At 47.8% G+C, this 26551-nt stretch overlaps 1 protein-coding gene across 2 annotated transcripts in view; it reads left to right on the top strand.

Annotated features, from left to right (window-relative positions):
* The first annotated feature begins 14210 nt into the window (after window positions 1-14210).
* The window catches only part of ACVR1C (activin A receptor type 1C), a 37448-nt gene continuing 25107 nt past the window's right edge, over window positions 14211-26551 (top strand). For both annotated transcript variants that reach the window (XM_055813117.1, XM_055813116.1), the window contains exon 1: window positions 14211-14346. In XM_055813117.1, the coding sequence (XP_055669092.1) occupies window positions 14274-14346 (73 nt within the window). In that variant the 5' untranslated portion in view covers window positions 14211-14273. The remainder of the gene's footprint in view (window positions 14347-26551) is intronic.

The raw sequence follows: 26551 nt of genomic DNA, 5'->3' as shown, positions 1-26551 counted from the left end.
TATGAAAACATGCAGGGATTATTTTGAACAAAATTTGCATTCATGCTGTGCTAATGAAGTATTTTTGATCCAGACTTTGACTGAACTGTTTGAAATGTTAACTAGTTTGGTTTTTTTTTAATTAGGTGACTATTTGACAAACTTGAATCGAGAAAATTGAGTGGAAAATAACTAAGAAGTAATTTCATAGCAATTTCTTATCCCTTGATTTTAGGGATAGGTCATTCAGCACTGTGCTTTTCTAATGTATAGTTGCTACTGAGGGTAGTCAGGGTCCATGCTTTCAAAGAACAGCAGAAATAGCAGCGTTCTCAGCAGTCCTCTTGAACTGCAGGGTGGTGTGCCTGGGAGCAGGGAAGGAAGAACTCGGTGATAGCCAGTGTAGGGTTATCCGTGGTCTGTGTTATTTAACCTCATTTTCAAGTGTCTGGACAGTTATAGGCAAAAACGTGTTGCTGCTTTTCCCTTCAAGGTGTCAAGGCTTGGGCAGTGGGGAGGGTTTCCAAGTGATGTTTGTGAAGATGACACCCCCACCTCCCACGCTATTTTTCCAGCATGCTTATTACTTGATGTTCCCTAATACCCCCATAAAATCTAATCTTCTAAAGAGATTTGGAATGCTTATATATAATCTGCTGCATTAAGGGTGTCGCTGCATTTATTACTATGGAGATGGCACAAGCAGTTCCATGGTTGAAGTTGAATTATTCATGTGTCTGGCGGATTTGCACTGGCAGAGCCAGTATGGATCTGGCATGCTGTCGTTTGAACAGTGCCTGGCTGTGTATTAGAGCCCTGGGAAGAGGAGGCCTGGCAATATAAAAAAATAAATAAAATGATGCATCAATGCATGAGTAGCACTGATACGGCTATCCTGTTGATAGGTATGACCACCTGCCAGTTACAGGAGGGAGGCTAGGCAGAAAGCAGAGGTACTTTAGATGTGGGGGGTTGCTTTTTGTTTGGATTTCTCTTTCTCATATGCAGAAGGCTTGTTTACTGCTGGTAGGAATATACTGCACTCTGACAGTTGTCCTGGGGATGGCTGCCTCAAGTAGCCTCAGGCCAGTGACTCAGAGTTAAGTGTTGCTGTAGGGAAGTCACTGACTGCTTCCTCCCACTTGTCTGTAACTTTCCTTGTGGGCTCTCCTGTGCTGGAGTTTTTCCTGAAAAATCCATATCAAGCTTTCCAGAATTTTTTTATTTACCTGGATTAAACTGTTTTGACAGGGAGGGACAAGGAGGAGTTATCTTCCCTGCAGGGCAAAATGTCTGCTGTGCAAAAAGATCAGCCTTGGCATAGTGGTTGGCATTGGAGAGTTGAAACAAAGACATTACAGCTGCTGTTCCATTTATATACAGAGAAGTTAAATCTTAACAACAGAATACCTTTTTACATTTTAAAGCTAAGATTTGTGTGGGAAAAGTAAGCATTTTATCAAATGCAGAGTTAATAGTGTACTGTGACATGCTCTCACCTGGGAATAGCACATTTGCTTTATCCCCAGTTGGAAGGAAAAAACCCACCGCGCTTCTAGTGCCTGAACCAAGAAACTGTGCCAAGATGCAAGCCAAAGTGTGCCAGGAAAAGCAAAGTGCAGTCGTACGTGTTTTACGTCAGTCTCGGCCCGTCACGGTGGAAGAGAGGCTGCTAGAGGGACCTCTGGTATCGCGGAGGAGAAGCTGGAACCTTCTCTGTGGAAAGTGTGGTTTCTCACTGGTTATGGACTCATCTTGCTACCTCCAGATCCTGCGTGATGGAGATCTGTGTGGAGTCTGCAAAAGGGATCTTCCAAGGGGTGTTTGGGACATCTGCTCACAGGATCACCCTGTTGTGTACCAGCCAGACTGCTTAGAGGTCCAGGCACATGGTCCTCTTGGGGATGGTGGCCTGTAATGATACACCAAAGTGCCTGCCAGCTGCCAGACTTGGGAGACATAGTTGTTGGGGTTTTTTTGGTTGTTGATTTTAAAAAACAAAACAAACAAAAAACCAAACTCCCCCCTTTCCACCACAGTTGTTACTGTGTGTTGCTCTGTGCGTAGTGGCGTTTGTCCCAGCAATGTGTCTCAACCTGGGGGTGCAGCCCTGGCAGAGCAGCGCGAGAGCTGGCGTACGTGTCCTGTCCTCCAGTCTGGCGTAGCTCCTCAGGTCTCTCTTTATACTTACAGATCTAATAAACATCTCTGCTTGTTCTTGACCAAAACGTTCCTACCTTATATCCGTGACTGCGCGGAGGGTGCTGTGCAGCCCTCCTGGGCTGTGCTTTCCCCCGGCCCTGGCGTGGGGCAGGCTCGCACCCGGCAGGGAGCCAGGCGGAGGGGCTGGAGCCAAGCGCTCACCGGGGGGTGCAGGACGAGCCATGCCCGGGACGAAGATGGGGAAGCATCCCAAAAAAGTCACTCGGTCCTCCTGGGCAGGCAGCCACTGTTATGGGGCTCCAGTGCGCGCCTCGACGTGGGCTGAGGGTTTTGCCCCAGGGTTTTTCATCTTCGTGAACTGCGTGAGTGATGGAACAGCTGATGCACAGATGATGTGAGGTGGATTTTAAATATTACCCAACATCAATAATTACCAATTTGTCTTTCCAACTGCAATCCCCACCAAAACACTGCCTGCCTTTTCCAGTGCAATGACTGAGGGTTTTCACTGTCACAGAAGCCCTGAACTCCTAAAATCAACAACATTCAGATACCAGCATCGGTTTTAGCAGCTCCATGTGTGTGTTACTATGCTAAAATCTGTTCCTTTCAAAAAATGAAGAGCTGGTGCTGCATTCAGCTTCAACAGCTTATTTTTCTTCTTCCCGTAGGCATCTTGGAGAGCTTTAAATTTTTTTTTTCCTTTGGTGGCTTTCACAGCATATAGAAGGAGCCAGCATGCTCTGACCTGATTAACTGTTGTAAGGCAGTACTTCAGGGAAGGGAGGAAAAGGCAGAGGGTGTGCTGGTGGCGGTACTGCACTGCTTTCACGTCAGTTCCTAACTTAATGCTGCACTTCATGGTTGCTTCTTTCTACCAATTTAAGGATGCTGGTCTGCCTTTGTGGAGTAAGGCTGCAATTTTCATCTTTTGTCAGTGTAGAACTGAAAAATCAAGATCTAACCTCAAGAGTGAGTTGGGGATTTTACCCGTTTTTGATGTTTTTCTCATCACTTAACTGCAGTGAGAGCCCTTAAACACACTGTGGTAGCTCAGCGGGGTGTGGGACCTGTGGCGGGAGCTGCTGGTCAGGCGCAGCGTGCCCAGTGTCCTTGGTGCGGGTGTCTGTGGGAGCCCAGGGAGCTTCATTGCCGTGGTTGGGAACAGGGTGCGTGTTACGGGTTTTACTGACGGGAACGATTGCACAGGTGTCTGCAGTACTGGGAAGTTTTGCTGAGTGCTGCGCTTGCCCACACCCGCAGCAGACAGCGCGGGCTGGGAGTTGTGCCGCTTAAGTAAGCTGGGGCGATGTCCTGGAGCATCGAGATCCCAGCGAGCCCTGGAGGTGCCGTGGGGGCGGCTCTGCTGCTGCCGGGGAGGGTCTGCCCAGGCTCGGCCCCGTGCTGCCCGGCGCCCCGGCCTCGGGGATGTGTGGCAGCTGGAGGCGCCCGCTCCTTCCCGGCTGCTGCCGTTCCAGCCAGCGCAGGCGGGACAGCCACGGGGGCGGCGCTGGGGCGGGCTGGCTGCTGGGGTGGGCACCTCGCGTCTTGTGCCAGCGTCCATCCCGCCCTGCTCCCCGCGCAGCCCCTTCCCGGCCCCGGGTGCTGAAGACCCCCTCTGCCGCCGCTCCCAGCTCCCCCTCCGCGCTTTCCCGAGAGCGGTCCCTGCGGAGGGACGGTGTCTGGGGGGCAGCGCCTCTGACCGTGCCCACCCCCCTCTCACCGCCGGGAGCTGCTCTGTCTCCTTGCAGGCTCAGGGAGAAGCCGTGCTCAGCTGTGGAGGGCTGCGCCAGGAGGAAATCAGACTTAGCTAGGCTGAGGGGTTTTGTTAACGACATTAAAACTCGCAGCCAGCTTACTCTTTTGATTGTAAAAGGTTATGAGTCAGCTTGACGGCTGACTTACAGACTTCATATCACACCAGTCTCTTCCCCCATAGGTCTCCACAGCAGTTCTCTTCATCTTTCACCACCCAAAAAAACTCCCTACCCCAAATACCATAAATATTTCAGATTCACGGCATAGATCTCTCTTCATTCTGGGAACGTTTTCCTGTAAACTTGGAGCCTTAAAATGCAATACCTGCCGAAGGTGGTGGTGGGGATAGCGAACTGTTGGGTGCTAGCCAGGAATTTTATTCTGAAGCAAATGTAGCTATGGCATTACATTGTCTACCTCCAAGAAAGAGAACATATCTTTAGCCTACGCTCTAAAATAGAAGGCATTGAGAGGTCTCAAGCACAGTTTATAATGATAGCCAAACTGCTAGCAAAGCAAAGCTTACTGTAACTTGGTGTACAAAGAAGCTGCAAAATAAAGAGGGGAAAATGATGCCTTTTGTCTACCCATCTATCCTTGTTTGGTTATTTACTGTATGTGGATCTTGTAGTCTTTAATGCATGGAGTTAAAAACAGCTTAATATTTGTCATACACGACAGCTGGTTTTTAGCTTAAACAGCTGTTTAAGAAGCGTCGAACGCAAGCAGCGGTGTGTTCTGACAGGAGCTCAAGCACTGGACATACGCTTGAGACAACGTAATGCTTAAAGTGTATGATCGATCGACACCATGGCCAGAGTTCAAGTTTGTATTTCAACTTACACTGAAAACAGGCTGAAAAATGATGAATTCACTATGTCAAGTTGCTTGTAATGAGATTCTGTGTGTATTTAAAATACATGACTACCCATCTTCGTTAGGAGAAAGAATGCTGATAACAGTAAAAAAAGAAAGGTATTTTACCATTTCTAATTGCTCACTGAAATGAGATGATCTTAAATTGTATTTTCTCTGCAAGCACCTTTTTAAAAAATTACTTGAGAAACTTCACAGAATTCGATATTGTGTCTTCTGCTCTGTTTTACAAGGATCTGGAATTAAAACGGAAGCCTTTAGGGAAAGGGCTCTGGCCTTTACTCCTGCCCTTTGTTCCTTTGGCTGTCTGCAGCAGTTCCCAGCAGATGGTCCAGTTTTCCTTTTGCTATTTCTGGTGGATCTCTTCTCCTCCCGCTTCCCCAGGGAGATGGTTCCAAAATGGGTTGCCAGGAGCTCCCCACAGGAGGCTCACTGCCTAAGCCCTGGTGCCCAGCACACCCTGGCCTGATCCCCAGCCCAGGGTTAGTGTCATGGAGCTGCGGGATGGCAAACTTGTGTTCTTGTCCGCACCCATACGGCAATGGCTGATGAGGACGCCGTTTCAGGAGCACCTCTAGCAACTGTCCTCCTCCAGGCAGTGGCCCTGTGCCTGGGCTTTTCGCTGGTGGTTTGTGGATGTAAGGCCAAGCCCTTGCTGCCCTAGGTTGGGCACAATGCAGAGCAGAGGCTCAGAGCTGGGCTGGGCTCGTGCTGCTCGCTCACCTCTGCGGGAGCCGGGACCAAGTGCCCGAGTTGGCAGCTTTGTCGTGCTGGGCTTTGCCGCCACCTCCCCTCCAGTGACCGCTGCCTCAGCACCGGCAGCATCACAAGGAGGAGGAAGAGGAAAGCAAGAGTGGGTGAGGAGGAGGTGGCATGGTCACCGCTGGGCTGGCGCTAGGAGGACACTGCTGGGCATCCCGAGGACTGAGGTAAGGAGCGGAGGCGGCAGTCCCATCAAAAAGGCAGCTTTTTAATTATGCTAATGCTCACTCTTTGGACACTTCTTGTGTCTGAATATTGCTAAAGTGTTCTGAGAAGTTCCATTATTACTCTCCTCATCAAAAAGGCACCCACTGAGACTAATACGAACTTGTAAATAGGATTATGGGCTACTCCCTAATAGATTTCAGAGCTGTAGAAAGCAGCATTGGGAGGGGAGTGACTTAAAGAATTGTAAAATGGTTCTTGGAACAGTTTGGAGAATTTGTTGACTCTTTTTCTAATTGCCACGGTCAACAATATAATGTTTCTGCAGGGATGTATCATTCTGATGGGAGTTTTTGGAAGGTTTCATAGCATTTCTGGGTGAACAGAGTGGGAGGGAGGCAGACTGCAAGATGGGTCTGCAGCTGGGCACTGACCTGGGATGCGGAGGACCAAGGTAAGTGGTAAGTACTGACCTGCCGGCTCTTCCAGGATGTCTGTGGATTTTGTTCTGTTTTGTTTGCAGAAAATTTCAATAGGTCTTAGTTTTGTCCTGATGTGGAGCAAAACAAATTACAAAACAAAATTCTTGTTTTCCAGCCAACCCTAGAAGTACTTCCAGTTGGCAAATGTTTTTATAGTGTTACCCATTTCCAAGGGCTCTTAAATCCCCAGGATACACTATTTCTGCCCTACTATGAACCATGCCATGCAAACATCGAATTTGGGAGCACATTAGCCTCACAATAGCCTCAGAGTGTGGTGGGTTTTTTGTTTCCTCCATCCTTTGTTTTGTTGTTCTTTTGTTTTTCACTGGCATTTGGTGTGTCAAAGACCTGATGAAGATTAGAGACAAAGGGTGAAAGATCAGCGATCCTGGATCACTGGGGACCCAAACTTGCAAGTCACATAGTGCTCTAGAAACACAGGAAGATGAGAATACCTGGCTCGCCTCCTACTCTGTGCCCTGAAGTGTGCTCTTCCGTAGGTCCTGAAGTGCTGTTTCAATCAGTGCCCCCCCCCCCCCCCCCCCCCCCCCGTTAATAGCGACTTTGGCCCATTAACAGCGCCTGCTGCCTCAGCTCAGGGGTTTTCAGCAGGAGCCGCTTTGAGCACCTGCACGAGCAAACCCCGGAGCAGCGGTGCTGGGAGGTGGCAGGAGGAGGGAGGGCGCTCGCTGCTTTTCATTCTTACCCCTACTCTGATAAAAATATACATAGAGATTTCTACTTTTAAATTACGGAAGTTCAATTTAAATACAGGTTGTTCTATTTTCTACTCCTGTTGCATCTCAAACAGTTCACCAAATTCATGGCTGTAGAGTTAAGCAGTATTGGTAACCCTTGAAGGAATAAAACAGGACAACGTGCATCACACGAGCTTTATGAAAAGGCACGTACATGTATATATTAGCAGTGGACTGTATTACATACTGTAGTAACCTTAGGTACTTCCCAAACAGTGGCTGAGGCTGGGGGCTGGAGATACACAGAACACAAAGTGGAGAAAAAGGTTGAGAGAATACGATTGGGTTCAGTGTGGGTTTGTTGGGGCTTTTTTGTTTGTTTTAAACTCAGTTTCAAACCAATTTACAAACGGAAGCGGCTTGTAATTCTGTATCAATAATAGCTATACTCATAATGCCATTTGTTTACATGAAACCTATTGAAGCAGAAGGTTAAAATCTAACAGATGATTTGAAATACATTGTTCCAGATTTCACAGGCATCATATACTACACAGCATAATAGCTCATGAAGTGCCCAGGCAATTAGTTTTTAATGGGCTAGATGGAAACAAAAGGTCTCAAGTGGGTTTTGAAGACACACAGCATTATCAATATTAAATCATGCGAAGGGGGCCTTGTTTAAAACAGATAACAACGATAGTTATCACATGGCAATTGGTTTGTTTTGTATCAACGTGCCTTAACATTTCTGATAGATATGTATTGAGGTCCCAAATCAAAAATTCCAGCTTTGGCATGCAGGCATCTGCAATGCTGCTTTTCATAAACAAGTCTTCAATCATTGGAATTATCCAGTCTATCAATCCATTACCCTACTAGCATTCTTTTATATATATATCTGTGTGTATGTGTATACATAAAAAATATAAATACATATATATATTTATATATATATACATAGTTTGTGTCTCCAAACCAGTACTTAATTGGTGTTTAAACTTATCTTCTATTGATGAAATGTGTCCAAAACAGTAGAACAAATGTTGTCCAGAAGAGTGGGGCAGGCTTGTGCCTGGCACCAGCTTCAGAGAACTTTCCCTCTGTTCTCCTTGACGTCATGCCTGCCAGAGGATCAGACCTCCTGTCCCAGACAAGGTATCTTACTTGGGCCAAAGGCACCAGTTATCGTGCAGTTATTGGGTGGCTGGCATCTCTTCCTGAGCTCAGCAAATCTCTTCTAAAATGAAGCCGTCTCTGCTGAACCCCTGGGCGCTGACGGGACGCAGCCAGCCTTCGGCAGCGTGGTGGTTCACTGAACAGTCTGAAATCCCTTAGGACGAGCTGCCATAATTAACAGGTGTATCAGTTTTGTCATGGTATTTCTTCACTCCCAATGTGTGATATGAACAAAACCAGTTTTCTAACTGTATATATATGTATATAAAATTGTGTGAAACAACACGTATAAAGTAATATAGTCTCTTGGAGAGGGGGTGTTGGATAGATGCAGCCTGTATTCCTGCTTGCTCAGGCTGGTGGATGTTACATTAAGATGGATAAATTCTCTTCAGTTTGGGTGGAATTTTTGCTGTACCCTTTAGGGGAACTAGATTTGCAGTATATATTTCGCTGAAACTTTCTTGCCTTAATGCATCATCAGTATTCTATCATAACTCCAACCAGAAAAAGAAAGACTGGTTGGCTTTCCCTCCCCCAAAAATCTCTATTGTTTTAATAAGTTTTTTTCATGTAATTTGTCATCTGTGTATTAAAAGTAATTTACCGTCTCTTGTGCAGGGTTCCACGGCACTGACATTACAGATGTTACCTTGTTAGTTGGTATTGTGATAGAAGAGGAAATACAATTTCTAGCTAACTATTTTCTTTGGCAAAATTTTCAACTTTTTGCATCCTTGACTGTAGGTAGTAATTACCCCCCACCATGTGGGTGCTCCAAGGCACTTGGAAGGAAAATATAGCGCTCGCTTTAGGTTCAGCAGGTTCTGAGCAAGGAGAAATGCTTACAGGGGGTGAGGGGCAGAGCGGGGAGCCTCAGGAAGAGGCTGCGCCACTGCAGCGCAGCGTGTAATGGGCAGCGGCGGGGGATGCATTTCTGTCCTTTAAGGTGCGTTGGTGGGGCCTGTCTGGGCTATTCATGTGGGGTTTTTTTTGGTTGGTTTGTTTGGTTTTTTTTAAGTATTGTTTGCAGGCCAAAAAGTTCTAATTTTGAGTAAGTAGGATATCTTATGTGAGCACTTCCTTTTAAAACTTATTTTGGTTTTAGTTATCATCCACTTGTGTCTGCTGCTCCTGATGCCCATCCAGGTCTTGTAAAGATGCGAAGATAAAAACATTATGAAATGGAGCATATTGAGGTGAGTGATAATTTTCAGTGAATCTCCTCACCCTAAAAATGTTATATTGAACTGGGGATAGAAGATTGCTGGGGAGAAGGAAAAAAGTTGGGATGAGAACTGTCATAAAAAGTAAGAAGCCTGGAGGGGGTAAGGCTTCAATTAATCTTCTTAAATTTCAGGCAAGCTGGTGCTGCTTGAGTGTTGTGTCCTGTGTTCACTCCTCCATGAAATAGCCCGGAGGATAGGATTATCTTGGTCAGGGATAGGACTTCTGAAGTCAGAAAAACTGCACTCACATGCATTTACAGCTTTTCCTTCAGCTCTGCTGCTCTCACTTGCATCATCATCAGCTACCATGCCTGCGCTGATGGACCACCCGCTGGTGTGATTTTCTTTGCTGCATGCAGATAATCCCACATGATTTCCATGTAGCTGCTGTCTTTGTATGGCAAGAGTACAAGGGTATGAATTTAGAGATTCCTTGCAGTGTAAAAATTGCAAACAAGGATAAAAGTGGACTGGATTTAAAAACTGGCACTAGACAACAGTAGAGCATTGCTCACACCAACCTGCACCCCCAGACCCCTGAGCAAACCTTAGAAACCCTTCTCCTACACCTGAATAAGGTACTCGATGAGGATGAAGGTTCTGGCTTTTAAACTGACTTCTTGGGTTTATAATAGTCTGATATCGAGTTAGTCATGTGGTTCCTCATCATTAATAAACTATGTGACCATAGTGTCCCATTGATCGAGTTGGAGAACAGTCTTGCAATCTTTGTGCAGCATCTCAGGCTGACGTTTTTGGTTAGATTTGGTCCAAACAATAAATAAAGTTATTGACAGAAGTTGCTGTCAGATTTATAAAGGAGAAGTCATGTAGAATTTGGCAGCTGAATAACATAGTAGTAATAAGGCACTTCATATTCCTATCTCCGTGACTAAGGGTGCCGCAACAAAGAACGCCCACTGGTTGCAAATAATTGATATATAATAATAATAGATATGAAAGAAATAATTCATTATGAGTTTCTAGGGTGCTCGTTATATATGTGTTTGCTTGACAATGTGTTTGAGACCAGCCCTCACTTTCTGGAAGGAGTAGATTTGATTAGAGTTTTCTATTTAATAACACATCAATTGTAGGTAGCATTTCTTGGACTAGATCTGTTAAACGACAAGATGCCTCCTGTATCAGTGAGTAAAGGTAAACTCATGCCCATATTTTGCTAGGGATGGTGGAGAGGGAGAAATAGGAAGGAAGGGATTAAGGTTGCTACAATAAATAGTTAAAATGGGAGACTGACTGTGGGAGTTTCATCATTTCGGTGTTGATATCTTACAGATTCTCAAAAAAAATGCAATTGTGATAGCAGGTGTGAGAAAGAAAGGAGATACTAAAAAACAAAACAGCCCAACCTGAAAGCCAGGATGTAGAACAAAATAATGCTTGAAAAAACCCTCAGTATCTGTGTTATTCAAGGAATAATGCAGATAGAGCTAAAAACCTGTTGCAATGGGGAGGGGGGGGAAGCAGGAACAGACAATTACAGACTGACATCTTCATGGACTGTTAATAAAAACTATGGTTCTGCATTGTCCTCTTTAGATGATGTAGTAGCCCCTCTATATTTGTGTGATGGAAGAACGAGGGTTAACGATACCAAATCTCTGGTAGAAGTATGTCCAATACTAATTTTGTGATTTCTTGTAGGTGGTACATACAGGATAAGTGGGTTTAGCTGTTTATAACCTGAGCTCCCATTAACTTCAACACAAGGTCAGGCACTTTGCCTTTCTGAAGATCAAACTGAAAAAACATTAACATTCACAAATTTTACTCTAATAAACCCCATGGTACACTAAGGACAAACTAATTAGGACAAATGGAGTCTGATTTTGGCGTTGCTGATGAGAACATGGAGCACTTCCATTGCTGCGATGCTTCAGAGAAGTTACCAATGTGAGCAACCCAGGCTGTTAATAACAAGATAGAAACAAAGGGAGAGGGTAGTAGTAATCAGGAGTTGATAATTAGTGTTCCTTTTCAACTTAAACACTTAAAAAGTGTTAATTATAAACTCGTTTTAGTTGATAATCTTCGAAGAGAGAGAAAGCAAGGATTTGCCAAGGACTGTGCTGTTAATGTTTATCTGATTCTGTCAGAAAGATGAGCAGTAGCTAGGTGTTGGTGAGGATGTTGACATTCTCTCATGCCATGGTCATGAGCAAGCTGGGATACCTTACCTGCATGAAGGTAACGTATGGCTTAGCAGGTGTTTGGCAAGCTGTAGCCAGAGAGCAGTTACTAACTCTATGCTTTCGGAAGGGAAAGAGTTGCAAATTTTTCCTCTGTTTTACTGCTTTGATGCCTGAACCTGGATGGCTTTTTTTTTTTTTAATTAGATCTTAGCATGTATTTTCTAATCCCTCTCCATTATTTGTAAAGCAGTAAGGTATATAACATGCTGCCATGATATGTTTGAGTATGATATTACATTATTCAGTATGATATTACATACACCTATAGAGTTTGCTATGAAATCATCAACATGTTGGACTTAATTGTAATAAAATGTTGTAATTCCCATTGTATTTAACTGATGATGGGGTGACACGGAGTTCTGAATACCTTCCCTGGATGTGTTTGGATAACAATTTAAAAAGAAAAGAAGTTGTAGAAGAGCAGCTTTTTTTTTGGTCTTATTTAATGGCTAATTTAATGGTCTAAAATCCTAGACCACTTGGATTTCATCTTTGCTGTACTCGTACAGGATATACTCAGAAATGTAACCTGTAACTGGTGTAGGTTAATTTGTTTTCTTCTAAAAGCATTTAGTCAAATGATTTTTGCTTGTGGAAGAGTAATGCAGAAACACAGGTTGAGTAGTATTAATGTGAGCGTGTTAGTTGAGATAAACACATCATGAAATCCACGGAGCAAACCCACAACAGCGGAGCGAACAAGCCCCGCTGAGCTGGGCTCAGGGGCCGGTGGGCCGGATCGCTTTAAGCAGGCAGCCCTGGTGCTCTGGGCCAGCACGCCAAGCCATGGCCCATGCGCTCGGGGGAGGGAAAGGGAAGAGGAGACCATGCGCCTGCCTCGGCCGGTCGGCGCCCGGTCCCTGGGCGCATCCCTTGGGCAGCTTCTGCTGCAGGGGGAACCGAGCCCGGCTTCCCCACTTGAAGGTGAAAACTTCCATCACTGGTCTTATTTCCACACAGCTGGGCACTCCTCCTCTGGCATGTTTGGAAATCAGTTAGGTCTGCTTTTTGTTTCAAAAGCAGGTTGTGGAGAAGGATCCAAGGCTCTGGGTCCCGAGTTGGTAGGGATGCCTCACTGCGGCGTCTGAGCTTGGAGGGATGGAGTGGGAGAACCAGTGCATCCGTGTGCATAGCACTTACTGCTGGCCAGCCTGCATTCCCATTATCTGGGGCTCCGTGCCACAGCATCAGGCTCCTAATTTGAACAGAGTCCTAAATTAATTTTCTAATGCTAGCAGCAAAGCACTGGAGTGCATTGCATTCCCAAATCCCAGGACCTTGCTGGAACTCCATAAGTGTGACTGCCTCAGATGAGGCGTTGGGAACGGAGCTGGCTCTGACGTTGTGTGGAAGCAGCCCAGCGAGCGGGTCGGGGAGGCTCGGCTGTGATCCTGCAGTGGAGAAAGGTCTGGGATTAGGAGCTAGCAAAGCCCTTGTAAATGTGGATGGTGGTGTTACCCTGAATAAATACTTAAGGAAAATGACGTGAATGAAATTCAACAGATGATGATGATTTATTTTTCTTTTTTCTCCCCTCTGCCCAGTATTTTGATACAATTATGGAACCTCTGCCAGCACGTTTGGAAATACCAGGTAGAACAAGGTAGGCTGCAAAACACTGATTTGACAAATGACACTAACTGCGGTATTCAAAAACAAACAAACAAACAAACAAAAACAACCCAGAAAAAGAGAAAAAGATCACTGCTAGGAATTACTGTCTAGAGAAGTTAAAAGGCTTGACAGGGATGTAATAATAATAATAAAGTATTACAAGGCAGAATAAAAGCCTAGAGATGCATCTAAAGCCTAGAGATGCATCTAAGAGTGTGTCAGAAACAGGGATCTCGCTAGTGTTTTTGCTTTAAAACAACACAGAGAAACGGAGCATGTGCAACATCTTCCTGAAGACAATTCAGACTACACAGTCAGCTCCACTGATGCTTTTAGAACAGACTTGGTTATACCTTGATTTGGATTTTTTTGATTTTTATGATGATACCAGTAAGTACTACTGAGGCTTCTGGGTTATTGCGGCAGCGTGGCTTCAAAAAAAAGTCATGATGGTTTGTAGCATACGAGGGAGCTTTTTGGATGCTGTATGAGCCAGGCTGCGAGGGGGTGATGGGGTTTTAGGATCTGGAAATGGAATAGATCGTAAGATCTATTGAATGAAAAACCTGAAAACAGTTCAGAATTTTGCTGTTTGTGGAGAATTTGGCACAGCCTGATGAAGCAACCATGGGAAAGGTGCCAGAACTTACCCACAGGTATTTGCCAAAATAAAGAAAAAAAAAACAAACCAAAAAAACCCAGACCCGGAGGAAAAGTCTTTTTTTCTGGGCCAGTTCTCTGTCCGCCCGCAGGACTTGCAGCGGGCTGCGCCGGTGGGCAGCGGGGCGGTACCCGGGGGTCCCGGCGCGCCGGCCGCAGGCGGGCGGCCCCGGGGCGGTGCGAGCGGCTGGGGGTGGGTGGGAAGGGGACACGCCGCCCTGCCCGGGCCGGCTGCGGGGGGGTGGGGGGCGGCCCAGCCGGGTGCTGCCCCCCACCCCCGGCCGGTCGCCAAGGGCGCTGCCGGGGCGGGGGGCAGAGGCCGCGGCCGGCGGCGCCCGCAGCCGGGGGGGGGTCCGGGCGGGGCAGGTGCGGGCGGAGCCGGCGGGGCCCCTCCCCCCCGCCCCGCTATAGCTGCCGGCACGGCGGGCACCCGCGCGGCGGCGGCAGCAGCGGGAAGACCGGGCCCGGCCGCGCCGCCGGTGCGCGGCCATGTGGCGGGCGGGCGGCCCCGCGCTGCGCCTGGCCCTGCCGCTGCTGGGCGCCGCCGTCTCGCTGTGCGCAGGTAGGACCCGCACCGCGCCACCGCCGCGGGGCTGCGGGGGGGATGCGCCGCGCTCCGGGACCCCCGCCCCGCCGTGCGCTCAGGCGCCCCGACGGCTGCCGTCGCGCCCCCCTCCCCCCGGCGGCGCCAGCGTCGTTCCCCGGGAGGCTGCGGAGCTCGGTGCCGTTAATGGCGGTGCCCCGCGCGCGCAAGTGGGTCAGCCGCGGCTTAGCGCGGCTCGGGCGCGCGCCCGGGGCTTCCCCGTCCCGCGGCTGCGGCCGCCCAGGGCGGTGCGTGCGCCCAGCCCCCCGCGCGGTGCGGGGTGCGGGGTGCGGGGTGCGCCGTGCGGGGCGCGCAGTGCGGGATGCGCCGTGCGGGATGCGGGGTGCGCCGTGCGGGGGCGGGTGCTTCCCGGGCACGGCCGGTGGGAGGAAACGTGCGTTCCCGTCGATCTTCCCGTTAAGAGCAGACGGACGCGCTCGAGCAGCGCCCTGCAGAGCAGCGCTTGGCGGGGCAGCGCCGGGCAGAGCGCTGTAAGGTTTCGCTGTCAGGTCTACTCCGATTTACTTTTCCGTCGGTGGTTTCACCACGGGAGTTCCTTGGTGTGCTCCTGGTTACGCTCTGGCAGGGAGGGGTGGTCGCAGCCCCAAGCTGACAGGAAGGACAGCGCCCGCGCCCCCGTCAGCGCTGGTGTAATCCCCTCTCCTGGGAGAGGAGGAGTGGGGAGGTTCAGCCACTGATGCTGGAAGCACTCCCGTGTGCTGTTGTACATCTGGCAAACCTTGGTTACTTTTGAGTGGTGTAAAACCCAATCCGCCTGAGCTCGCTCTTTGTCTAGTTTTTTCTTATTCAAGTTTGGAAGTGAACTGCAGAAACGGGCAACCCGTGCTACGCATGTTTTTCCCTGCTGTTTGAATTGAGCTGACAGATCAGCAGTGCCGGGCCGCTTCCCTCTGGAGACCATTCATTATGCTAACAAATCGCATTGGCTTTGATTGTTATTTATATAAAGCGATCTTGCATTGCTTTGCTCTCTGAAGTTGCAATAATATGGTTTCCTGTTTTCCTTACCCCATTAATTGTCTTTTCAGAAGAGTCAGGATCAGGTACAGTATGCGTGCATGTGCTCTGGGTGGGCAGGTACCCTCTTCACCCCTACAGCTCTGTAGAGGGGGTCTTCAGCTCTTGAGCAGTTGTTGCTGTAGAGAGTGTCCAGTGTTCAGCTGTGCGTCTGCTTGATTTACTTTACATCTGGTCATACTCTGCTGCAAACCTGTCTGATCAAGGTGCGTGGCTGAGCATGCTCTCCTAAATGTTTTACTCCCTGTTCTCTCTCATGCAGGTTTGAAGATGCCGTGCTGGGCAGTGTAGGTCTGAGGAGCTTCCATTGTGTCCCAGCACTCAGGAATATTTATAGCATTAAGGGGAAAAGTATTTTGCTACTGATGTTTGCTGCTGTGTCTTATCTGCTTACCTTGTGTGGGCTTCTCGAAATTGCTTTCCCCTCCTGGCTCCTACCACCTTTGTTCTACGTCACCTCCATCTGTGTTGTATTAACATCTTTGCATACTCTTCACAGTATTATTTCAGGGAAGCAGAGACTACTCACCATGCTGTCATGTTTCTGAATAAACAGGAACGAGGGTTTGGATTGCAGTAGGGAAACATGGTGTATGTGGTGGTGGCATGTGAGCCTCCCTCTGCTAGCGCTTGGCACTGAATTGTCTTGGTTTGTATTTCTTAAGGGAGCCTTCAGACATGTATTAAGTTTGCGAGAGTTTGTTTCCCACTTAAATGCATGTTAATCCTCCCAGAAGCAAACCATGAGAACTGTGAGCTGTCCCTGATGCCTGTGTGCACAGTGGAACAGGGGGGTGTGGCGGCAAGTGTGGGTCCTTGCCGTAGCTGCGGGAGTGCCGCTAGTTTGTGTGGTGGAGAGCAGAGCACATGCACGGCAGCTGCTGCTTATAGCCAGCTGAAATACAGACTTTCGGTTTAAAAATGAGAAGCAAAATAGACTGCTATTGGAATCTGCTATGTAAGGATAAATACACGAAAATAACATAAATTTGGACTCTGTGTGAGTAGTACCGTACTAAAACAGCTTTATCTCCTTGTCTTTTCCATACTGTTTAATATCTTTCCATCAAGTTATAAACAGTTGCTGAAAATGCCCCGAAATGTTAATCTTAAGTCTGAGTTTCTAGCACACTCGGCTTATTCAAGTAGAATAGACTCTTATAGAAAGTAAACTCAGGATACAAGTCAGAGGTACACAACCGGCATGGCGATGGCTGCTGCCTGCACGCAAAGCTGTGCATCAGCCGCTGCACGTCTGGGTAAGTGTGTGTTACTGACAGGTCTAGAAAGCCACATTCTGAAAAAAACCATCTTTGTTCCAGCTTAATAACTTGGTTTGCTTGGTCCTTATTAGCTGGTAATATTGAAAAGCCTATGTGTTGTCAAGCACCAAAAATAGTGTGTCCTCAGAAAGAAGTACCGCAATAGCGGAGCAGTTGTATTTTGCTAAACAGTTTAATTCACTACTGTAAAACAAATTAACAGTGTAATGCCGTCTTCTCATTTCTGTGGGTCACTGAAGCTCTGTTTTCTTAGTTTTTAGTAAAAAAGCTTTAATGAAACAACGTGGATGAGAACTGCAAGCACTTAGTAGCCCGACTCTGTGACCTGCCAGGGTGTCTGTCAATTTGCACAGATAAAGGACTGTGTGTGGGGTGAGGGGGTGTGATTTAATTCTTTTTTTTCTGGAGTGGGTTCTAGATCCTTACCAGTTGCTTGCAAATTATTATTCTAGGCTTTAATCTGGTCAGGATGTCGTGTCACTTCTGAAGGGCACTGCTGGCACGAGAACGGGACAGTTGCTCTGGGGCGCGCTGTGCAGCAGCACGGCATCCACCCTGCTGCTGGACGTGCCTGGCGAGTCACCCCCAGGCTGGTGTCGAAGCATCTGCCAAAGTCTGCCTGGAATTCTGGGTTACAGCATTGAGATGTTGGAGCTTTCAGCAAAAATCCCTAGAAAAAGGGGTGTTGGACATCACACTGCAGCCCCTCAGAGCTGTAGTCTGTTGCCATATTCTTCTCCATATCAAGTGCTGGGAGGGATAGGATCAGGGCTTTTTTCCAGACCTACTTTGTAGGCTAGAAATTCAGCTTCTGCCTAGCTGTGAAGGTTCTGATAACCTGGTAATTAACGGAACCGTGACATGAAAGTGTTGAGCAGTGAGCAGATGATAGGGAAGAGGTACTTAGATAATAACTCCATCCCAGTTCAAAACTGCAATTTCCTCTCTTGTACCTCAAGTGCTGTTAGACTTTGAATTCTCCTGGATTGTCTCTAGCCGTCACGCAGAGAACAAAGTCCTAATTGAAGCCCAAGTTGGATGCTTAAATTTAGATGTTGTGAATAACTGTTGAGGGGGGAGGGATACCCCCCACCCCCCATGGCCCCACAGTAGCTTTGGGCACGTGTAGGTGAATCTGGGCACGTGCAAGTCGCTCTGATGGTGGTTGGCGGGTTCTGTTGCTTTAGCCTGGTCCTGTCCTGTCCTGTTCTGATTCAGCAGCAGCTATGTATCACTGCTGCGTGTAGCTTTGGGAATGGATTTTTCCAGAATAAATGGTCTTTGCAAGTTAAGTTTGGTTTGGTTTGTGGTTTTTTTTTTCTTCATAGAAGAGAATGGTTCATTTGGAAGGGACCTACAACCATCATGTTGTCCAACTGTTGGTGTGCAGTCAGCACTTCATCTTTTCTGTTCTTTGTTCATCTTCAGTTTGACTGTGGCAAAAATAAACAAAGTACACTAAAAAGTTAATGTTTTCTTACCGGGAAGCTGATTCTAGGCAATCAGAGCAGCGTTGGCAGAACTCGGATCCCTCTCGCTTCTCCAGCAGTACGCGTTTTCAGTCTGACACACAACGGGGTACAAACAGCAGCAGTTAAGTAAAAGGGACATTTTGGGTTTCCAAGTGTTGTTTTGAAATACTTGCTGCTCTTAATACAGTAATTTCAAAACATTCAGATTTTCACCTTAAAAGTAAAATTTCGTTCTTCATTAGTACATACTTTTTGTGAAAAAAAGCCGTATCTAATGTGGCAATAGAAAAGACAGTCGTCAAGATTTCCTGGATGTAAAATACCTTGTCAGACTGTTTTCAGATGTTGACTATATTCTGCTTTCAGTGCTAGGGCATATTTGTTTTAATGCAAGCCAGTGCAGAACTGGAGTCAGTAAACGCTGTCGGCGCTGTGTTATAGCTGCCGCCTTTCCCTGGAACTTGCACCCTCAGCCCTATGCTGGGTTCTCCTTCAGCGCCTTGTAGGCTGAGACCAGCAGATTCTCCTTCAGCTTTACATGCGTGCTGTATTTCACAGAATTCTTGCATACATAGTGCTTTGCTGCGTATCTCTTGTTTCATAAAGCATAACTTTTCAAAGGATACATCGTCCATTCAAAGCTAATGAGAAATTAGCAAATGTCCTTTGAGAGTTTATTCCAACAAAAATAATTTTGCTGGGTTATGTTGCCCTTTCCCTGCTCAGTTAATATGAATGTAAATGCCTGGCCTCAACTTCTGTCGGAGGTTTTCTTGTCACGGTTGTTGAGCTTTTCTAGAACAGGGATTTTGCGTACCCAATATCCTCCTTCCAAAATCAAGAGACTTGCACATATTAACAAAATAACTTCCCATACATATTTTTAAGAAATGAAAACATTGAAACTATTTGATCTCTCTCATTCTAAGACATTTTCTTCAGTTCTGGAATAATTACTTTTCCTCTGTTCTCTACAGCTTTCTAGTTTTTGCCTAGTTTGGAATCCATCTTTTTTGCAGTACATTTATGTAGTGAGCTTTTAATCTACTGTTACTCCTATTTTATTTTTTTTTTTTAGAGACCTCTCCAGAGAGAGAACTCCTCCATATTTTTCATAGTAGTCCAAAAAACATACTGTTTTTTTTAAGACCTGTCATTGCTTAAGATTCTGGTTTCCTCTTCTGAAGAGATGTGTTACCAGAGAATAAACCTGACAGCAGCACGCTGCCACTGCCACAGACGTGGCTGGCTGTGGGGGACGGATCCCTCTTTGCCCGTGCGAGGGGGCGCAGGGCTCGGGGACAGCACGTGTCTCCTGTGGCATGAACAGACTTGCATCCTTCCAGCCGATACTCGTGAGTTCATCCTCCTCCCCTCGCGGCCCAGCCACGCTCGTGGCTGCATGTGGGAGCAGGAGGGTGGGCTCGGCAGCCCTGACCACCGCCGCTGCTCCAGCGGGGGCTTGGGGAGGGAGGTGGGACGTGGCACAACAGGCGCTTCCTGACCACCCCCCAGCTCTCGGGGGCTGGCAGCCTGAGGGCTCCCCGTCAGGAGGTGGATTTGTATCAGTCTGCGTGGCAGTTCCTGTAAATCTTTAGCACACAAAATTGTCCAAGGACTTTCTAAATACGTGAATGATTTGTCCTAAGCAGTGGTGATGACACTGGCGCCTGACGCTGTTGGGGACGGTGGCAGGGCAGTGTGAGGAGGAGTGCTGCTTCTTGCTTGTTGTAAGTTTGCTGTCGGTAGCGTCTGCGCTGCCTGGGAGCTTTCAGGTTCATGGGAAATGGTGAGTGCCTGATCCCGTCTGTCTTCTCAATGCAATCTATGATTTCTTTGTAAAACATTCGTATCTCCCCAAAATTGCCTTTGACATGAAAGATCCCTGTTTGTTACGTCCAGCCCCCCTTGCCGTCTGTCCCACAACACTTTCTGCTTCGCTGTGCCCTTTTGAGGTGGGTGATGGTAACCGGTCCCAAACGGCAGAGCAGGGCATGGGGTCTCCTCCTGGTTTTCCTGCTGGTGCCTCCCTCCATCAGCTGAGCTGATGTTCTTGGGAGCTCCGCAGAAAGGGAGGGCCGTCCCTGGTCCCAGTGGCAACAGCCGGTACTGGAGAGGTTGCTGCACGTATGCAGCTGATGGTGTTTTTTCTCTGGTATGATTTTACTCTCCTCAGGCTTTTGATCCCTCAGTGTGTCGAGGTTTCTTCGCAAGGCTCTGCAGTCAGTTCTACTTTTTCTATCCTCAGCATACGTTATTGCTTTATTATTGATTCCCCTTTCCAGATCACAGGAGCACACAACACGTGTTTCTGTGCGGCTCTCCTGATAACAGCCTCTCACTGCGAAAGCCGATGGTTTCCCCCTACCTTTTATCTCGGTTGCCAACAGACAAATAGGCTGGCCTCTGCTTGAGGCTGAAGTAGCTCTGCCTTGCAGCAGCGAAGTTTCTTTGCTGTGGTTGTGCAGCCTTGGTCAGAGAACGCCCACCAAGGGCTGTGCCAGCCCCGCGGCATCTTTCCCTGTGCCTGCTCTGGTTTTTGTTCTGCCTCCATCACAAGCGATGGACGGGAGAACGGGAAGCAGCCAGTCTGTAGTTTGTAGGGTCTCCTTTGAGCCCCTTTTAGCCACAGTGAGGCTTTTGCCACCTGGCACCCTCCCAGGAGCGGGGCGGACAGGGTGGCTGCTGGTCAGGTCCAGGTGTGCATCCCGTGGTGCTGGAACACCCCCGAGGGGTCTGGCGGGCAGTCCTGTCCCGCTGTGGGGTCCACACCCCCGCGGGCACCCAGCGAGGCCGGAGCCAGCGCTCGTGGGAGCCCCAGAGCTCTGAATCTGGGAGTAAAATGGAAGTACATCTAGAAGCGCACAATACAGGATGACTGTACTGAGCGACAGAGTATGGAAACGTTCTGGGTATTCAGCCCTCCTTCTGCCGTGATGAAAGGCCACTTAGATATTTGCTTTCCAATTTAATTTTGAAATGCTCTGCTGCCCTGTAGTCACAAGAAGAAACTGCTAACTATTGTGGGTAGTAGCACTGGGTTATGACTGAACAGAATATTAATGTGTCGTTAATCTATGTAGTAAAGTGTCAGTGTTGACATGTAGAACCTTGTGTGGTCCATAAGAAATAGCAAGTCTGGGCTTCCCCCCCCCCCCCCGCCTAGTTTTTGGTTTATTATTTTAGTCTAACCGTATTAGTCAGATTATGCTAATTGTATGCTCAGTTCTTTCCGTTTAACTTTGGAGGTTGCACTATGTCTACCTACTTGTTATGTTACCTGCTTTTATTAAGCTGGTGTCTAAACTCATATTCTTCCATCTGTTGTTCATATGTGGTGTCGTTCTTGCATTGCTTGGTTATCTAGTGATTCATGTGTTTGAAGCTGACACTTGGGGAAAAAAAATGGATGGAAGCATACAAAAAAAATATATCTGTTGTACATCTTTGTGTTGATTGTTGTGAATCGCATGCTGGTTTAGTTCTTCCTGCTATGTCAGTTAATTGCACAGTGCGTTTGCCTGTGCTGTGCGTTTTCTTACAGCTGCATTGAAAATTAAAAGGAAAAAAACCCCTTTGCTTTTTGTGTAAGTCACGCAGGTTATTTTCTGCTCTGAAGATCAAGTCATCCTGTCCTTGATTCATAGCAGGTCTCATCCAAGAAACTGTAGTCTCGGCTCCTATGGCAATAACAGCAGGGAAAAAAAAAAAATCCTTGAAAACTACTAATGTCTTAAAATGCTAAAACTGGAGAACACCTGTTCCTTGTGGTCTCTACCTAAAAGCCACTTTCCTTGTGTATCTCACAATTTGTGAATCAGCTTCCCTGTCGCTGTGGTTGTCTGTTAGCTTCTCCTGTTCTTCACTTGGGTCTTGACAAGTGCCATGCTCCTCTTTGGAAGACAAGGGGAACCGGCCACCTCTGCCACACAACGTGTCCTTGCAGCTGCTGTCCCCGCCAAAGGAAACCCACCGTGTGTCCTCCTGCTGCGCCCGTCCCTGTCCCTGTCCCTGCCTGGGGCTGTGCAGCCGGTCACAGCAGGAGGGATGTGCTCGTGGTCCCTATGGCGTGCGGTGCTCTGGGGAGGTTCGGGACTGGCTCAATGACTGCTGGAGAGTCACACGCTCAGAGAACTGTAACCGTTGGTAACCAAGTTTGGGCGCCTGACACAGCTCTCTGAGGCCATGGCATGTTTCACTTGTTCACTTTCTCCCAATTTCGCAATGAGAGAATGCAGCGTTTAAGGGAAATGGTGTTGTGCTTGAGTAAATGAAGGAGTCATGTTCATTATGGGATTGAAGAGTGCCTTATTTTGAAACGTAGGGAGCACATTTTCCTCCTGCCTCTTGGATCCTTTTCCCTTTAACTCCTTCACAATCACCTTTCTCCATGGCAGTGGAAGTCCCAGTGTTCCCCCTGCCGCAACAGCACATCGCTGGTGATTGATGGCAGGATGGTGATGGTTGGCAGGAGCCTCCCTGGGAACAGAGCTGGAGAAGGGTGATGTGCCCTCCCCGGGGAGGTGATAAGCTTTTCTTGTGGCATGGAGGGACTTGCAGAATTTCAGTCAATATTTGCAAATTCTTCCTCTTCCTTTGTGCTGCAGAATGGCTACTTGGGAGGGAAAGTGTGGTTCAAACGTGGTGTTGGCTTGAGCAGAGGGAGAGAGATGCAAAGTCTTTCGTCGTTGTGCTCTTATCCCTCTGGTCCGTAAATTAAGGAGACGGGTCTTGCCAGCTTCTCTGGGACAGCAGTGGAGGCAAATTAGAGCAGAACCTGTGTAGATGTGTAATGCGAAAGCTTGAAATGCATTGCCAGCAATTGTAGCCTGTGAGATCATAGAACTGATGTGGGCAGCTTTTTCCATAAAAAGCAAAGGGCAATAGAGGAAGTTGTCACGAATGAACTGGAGCAGCACTGAGACATGCCTGGTGGGATCAGCATGGCTAAGTTGCAAATTCTGTCAAGTGCTGTGTCCCTGAGGATGTCAGTGGGAACGGTGATCCAGGCTCAGCAGAGTTCAAGAGGCTGTACAGTGTCTGTGAGGGCAGTACAGGGATGTGACACCGTCTGGGAGCTGATGGGGTTTGTCACCTGCCCCTCTTCAGCGGGACTGGGAGCAGGAAAGGTGTGCATCTTCCAAGGGCACATTCACAAGGGTCCAGGCTCCTCTTCTGGTTCCACTGAGGTGAGGCATCTGAAATAGCATGGTTGCAAGAAAATCATACTTTGTGGTAACATTTTAAGATCCTCTTTCTGCTCTGTTAACAAAGCATTCTTGATGTATGAGGAAGCATTGGAATGCTTGGAAGTGAGGTCGAGTTCTTGAATCTGTTTTGAGTGTTCTGTCCCTTTTTCTGTGGGAGAAATTAGTAACACAAGTAGATTTCTGGGGAACCTTGGGATTCTGTTTTTGTGGAATTATATTTAAAAGGGGTCTATGTACATCTTCTGGGAAGTGAGAGTCTTGTCCTGTCCACAGCTCAAAACTCAATCTTGTCTTAGATTGAGATTTAGCCACGTTGTTGTCTGGGGTTTTGGGGGGGTGGGGTGGGTGTTGTTTGTTTTTGGTGGTGGTGGTGCTTTTTTCTCCTGTGTCAGGGCAGCATTTACCCCTGGGTGAGCAATGGCAGAAGCCACAACACTAGGGAAATCTGAAATACAAGGCTGAAGCCTGGGCCAAGGGATGGGGGACGAGTCTGGTAGAGCTGGGATAGAGAGGCTGTGGGGGCTAATGCTGCAGCCGGCACCCCCATAGGAAAGAAAGCAGGACTGCGAGCAGGGGAGTGACGCAGGGAGCGGGTGAAGGAGGAGACGTGTGGACTGGAAGGGTGGGTTGGTTTGGGTTTGGGAGCTGGTGGGGTGTAAATGGTGAGTGGGAGCCCCTTGGGAGGAGGGTGCGTGGGTGGAACAGAGGGGGGCTGTGGGCACTCCTGGGCAGAGCTCCTGGGAGGAGGCGGTGGTGGGAGTCTGGAGCTGCCTAACCATGAGGGGATGGGAGCTGGGACAGGGTGAGAGTCAGGACTGGAGTAGGACAGCAGGAAGGAGCTGGGTTGAGCAGCACAGGCTGAAGGCTTTGTACCTGCTGGGGATACTCAGTGGTTCTCAGCTTTTTAAAAAGGAATGATTTTAAAAGGACCAGTTTGAGCGTGGTAGGAAAAACACACATTAAATTTCCTTTTTAGGATGTAATGGCTTTGGGTGTGGACAAGTTTTTCTCCCTGTGCCCTTCCCCCTCTTCCAAACTGAACGTAGTGTTCCCATCAGGAGCTTGTGTGCCTGTCTGGCGTTGAGTTCTGTGAGCTCAGTTTTTTCTGAAAGAGAAGTGGGAATGCTTGTCGAGCTGTCTTGGCCTCCAGGACTTTCTAGTCTCCAGTGGGCATGAAAATTCTCTGGGGGTATTGAGTTCAACTTTGCTCCCATCCCTGCTCCTCCCAGCTTGTCATCAGGTGGCTGAACGCATTCACTTTCAGAAGCAATGATAACACAGCTGGGTTGTATTGAGAATTGTGACCAAAACTTCACTTCTCTTTGCTGTTCTTTGCATAATGGCTTCTCACAGAAACAGCTCTGTCGGGAACAGGGCTGATGTCCATGGGTCTGTGAACTTCCAGTTGTGGGCAGTAGATGGGACAAGTTGGTTTCAAGCAAAACACTTGGAACTAAAAGGAGAAATGGGGTTAGAGTCTTGTTGTCAGTGATGTAGAAAGAATAAAGGACATCCGTTGGGGTTAAACACTCCGCTTACAACAGTAGGAAATATGGGTCTTCAAGCAGTGGCAGCCCTTGCTTTCCGGGGCAAGCAAGCTGGCTGCCAGGCTTGCCCACCAGCGTGACTTCCAGCCAGCTCTGGTTCCAAACAGGCTCGAGGTGGTGCCAGGCCCCGTTTATTCTGGAATTAAGTGGCTGCCTTCGCTTGGTCATGGTGAGGTTACAGTGTGCCTTGGTCAGGCTTTCCTCACCCTGTGTTTGCGGTGCCCAGGGCAATATCCTTGGAGCTGCGCGGGACTTGCTGCGGCAGTTTTGATCAGCTCCTCTCTCGAACAATCTGTGAAATACCAGATTATGGATAAAAAACCATCAGTTATCTGCTGTGGATGATAGCGTAAAGACCATTTTTTATTTTTAGGCTGTGAGAAGGGGGAAGAAAACAGCATGATGACATGTTGGAAAACGCTGAAGACTCTACAACAGCCTCATATTCGTTCCCTCAAGTAATGCTTTTATTTTGCAGTGTTGGTGGTGACGCGTCTGTTTTTCTGCTGCTCAATGTCTTATTTACTGGGATGGGATGAGCCTTGCTCCTGGCATCTCTCCTAGGACTACGGTAATGTCTTTAAGGAAGAGAATCACCTGTGCTGTGGCTGTGTGATTGATGGTGCTTGCTCGCCATACCGAGAGAAAGCCAGAGCAGGCAGACAGCGATATGGTTCCTAGCGTACCCTGCATCCAGGATAAACACGAACATATGGTGCCAGCGAAGTTTGTTGCGGGCCTGAGCTGAAGATAAACACTACAAGCTGTTATTTCAGAAGGGTAGCACAGGATGAAGATTGTTGTAAAGAAAAACAAATAGTGCCACAGAAACAGAAAATCAGATTTGTGCTGACGTTTGTCAGGGCTCCTCCGCTCCTCTGGAGATGGTGGGAGATGGGTCCCTGCGGCCGCTGCCATGGGGCGAGTGCTGCCACAGCCGTCACTCGGCTGAGGTGCGATGCAGCGCGCTGAGCGCCGCGATGCTCTCGTGCGAACCGGCCTCTTGCTGCTCGCCAGCTGGCGATGACGGCAGAGGCTGGTTTAGGTGCCGGTTTGATAAAGGTGTTGGGGAGGGAGAGGCAGCAGCTGCTGGGGTACACTGGCTTCTCAGGGCTGGCTAGTGAGCGCGGGGAAGCTTTCCTCTTCCTGGTGGCCATCCTCATCCCCTCGTGGTTTTACTTTTTGGATGTCTATTAAATTTAAGTAAAAGAAACAGCCTCCCCCTGCCCAATTCCCAAAGGGACAGCATGGATTTGTAGATAAAATTACTTTTTTTTTTATTTTTAAAATAAAAATACCCTGGCACCTGTAGGTAGAGCAGGGTTCAATCTTGCAGAGGTGTAAGTGACCCAGGAAGGTGCACAGAAAGCATTTTGGGGACCCTGTGGTAGGATAAGGATGGTTTAAGTCAATAGTTGAAGAGATCAAGTCTCCGTACTCTAAAATGGGGTGACTTTTTTATTTATAGTTTTTAACAGAAACAAAATCATCATATAAAGTGCACTTAAGGAAGAGTTTCCTGTAGAAATGGTGCTCAGCCTGAGGTTAAGATGTCTTGGTTATTGTGTTACTGCTAATGTGGGCTCTTAAACTTGGCATGAAGCGAGCGAAAACTATTCCTTGTGAAACAGGTG

Source organism: Falco peregrinus, chromosome 8, assembly GCF_023634155.1.
Source record: "Falco peregrinus isolate bFalPer1 chromosome 8, bFalPer1.pri, whole genome shotgun sequence".
Lineage (NCBI taxonomy): Eukaryota > Metazoa > Chordata > Aves > Falconiformes > Falconidae > Falco > Falco peregrinus.
Note: the sequence above shows the minus strand (reverse complement) of the source record. Positions and strands in the feature narration are given on the sequence as shown.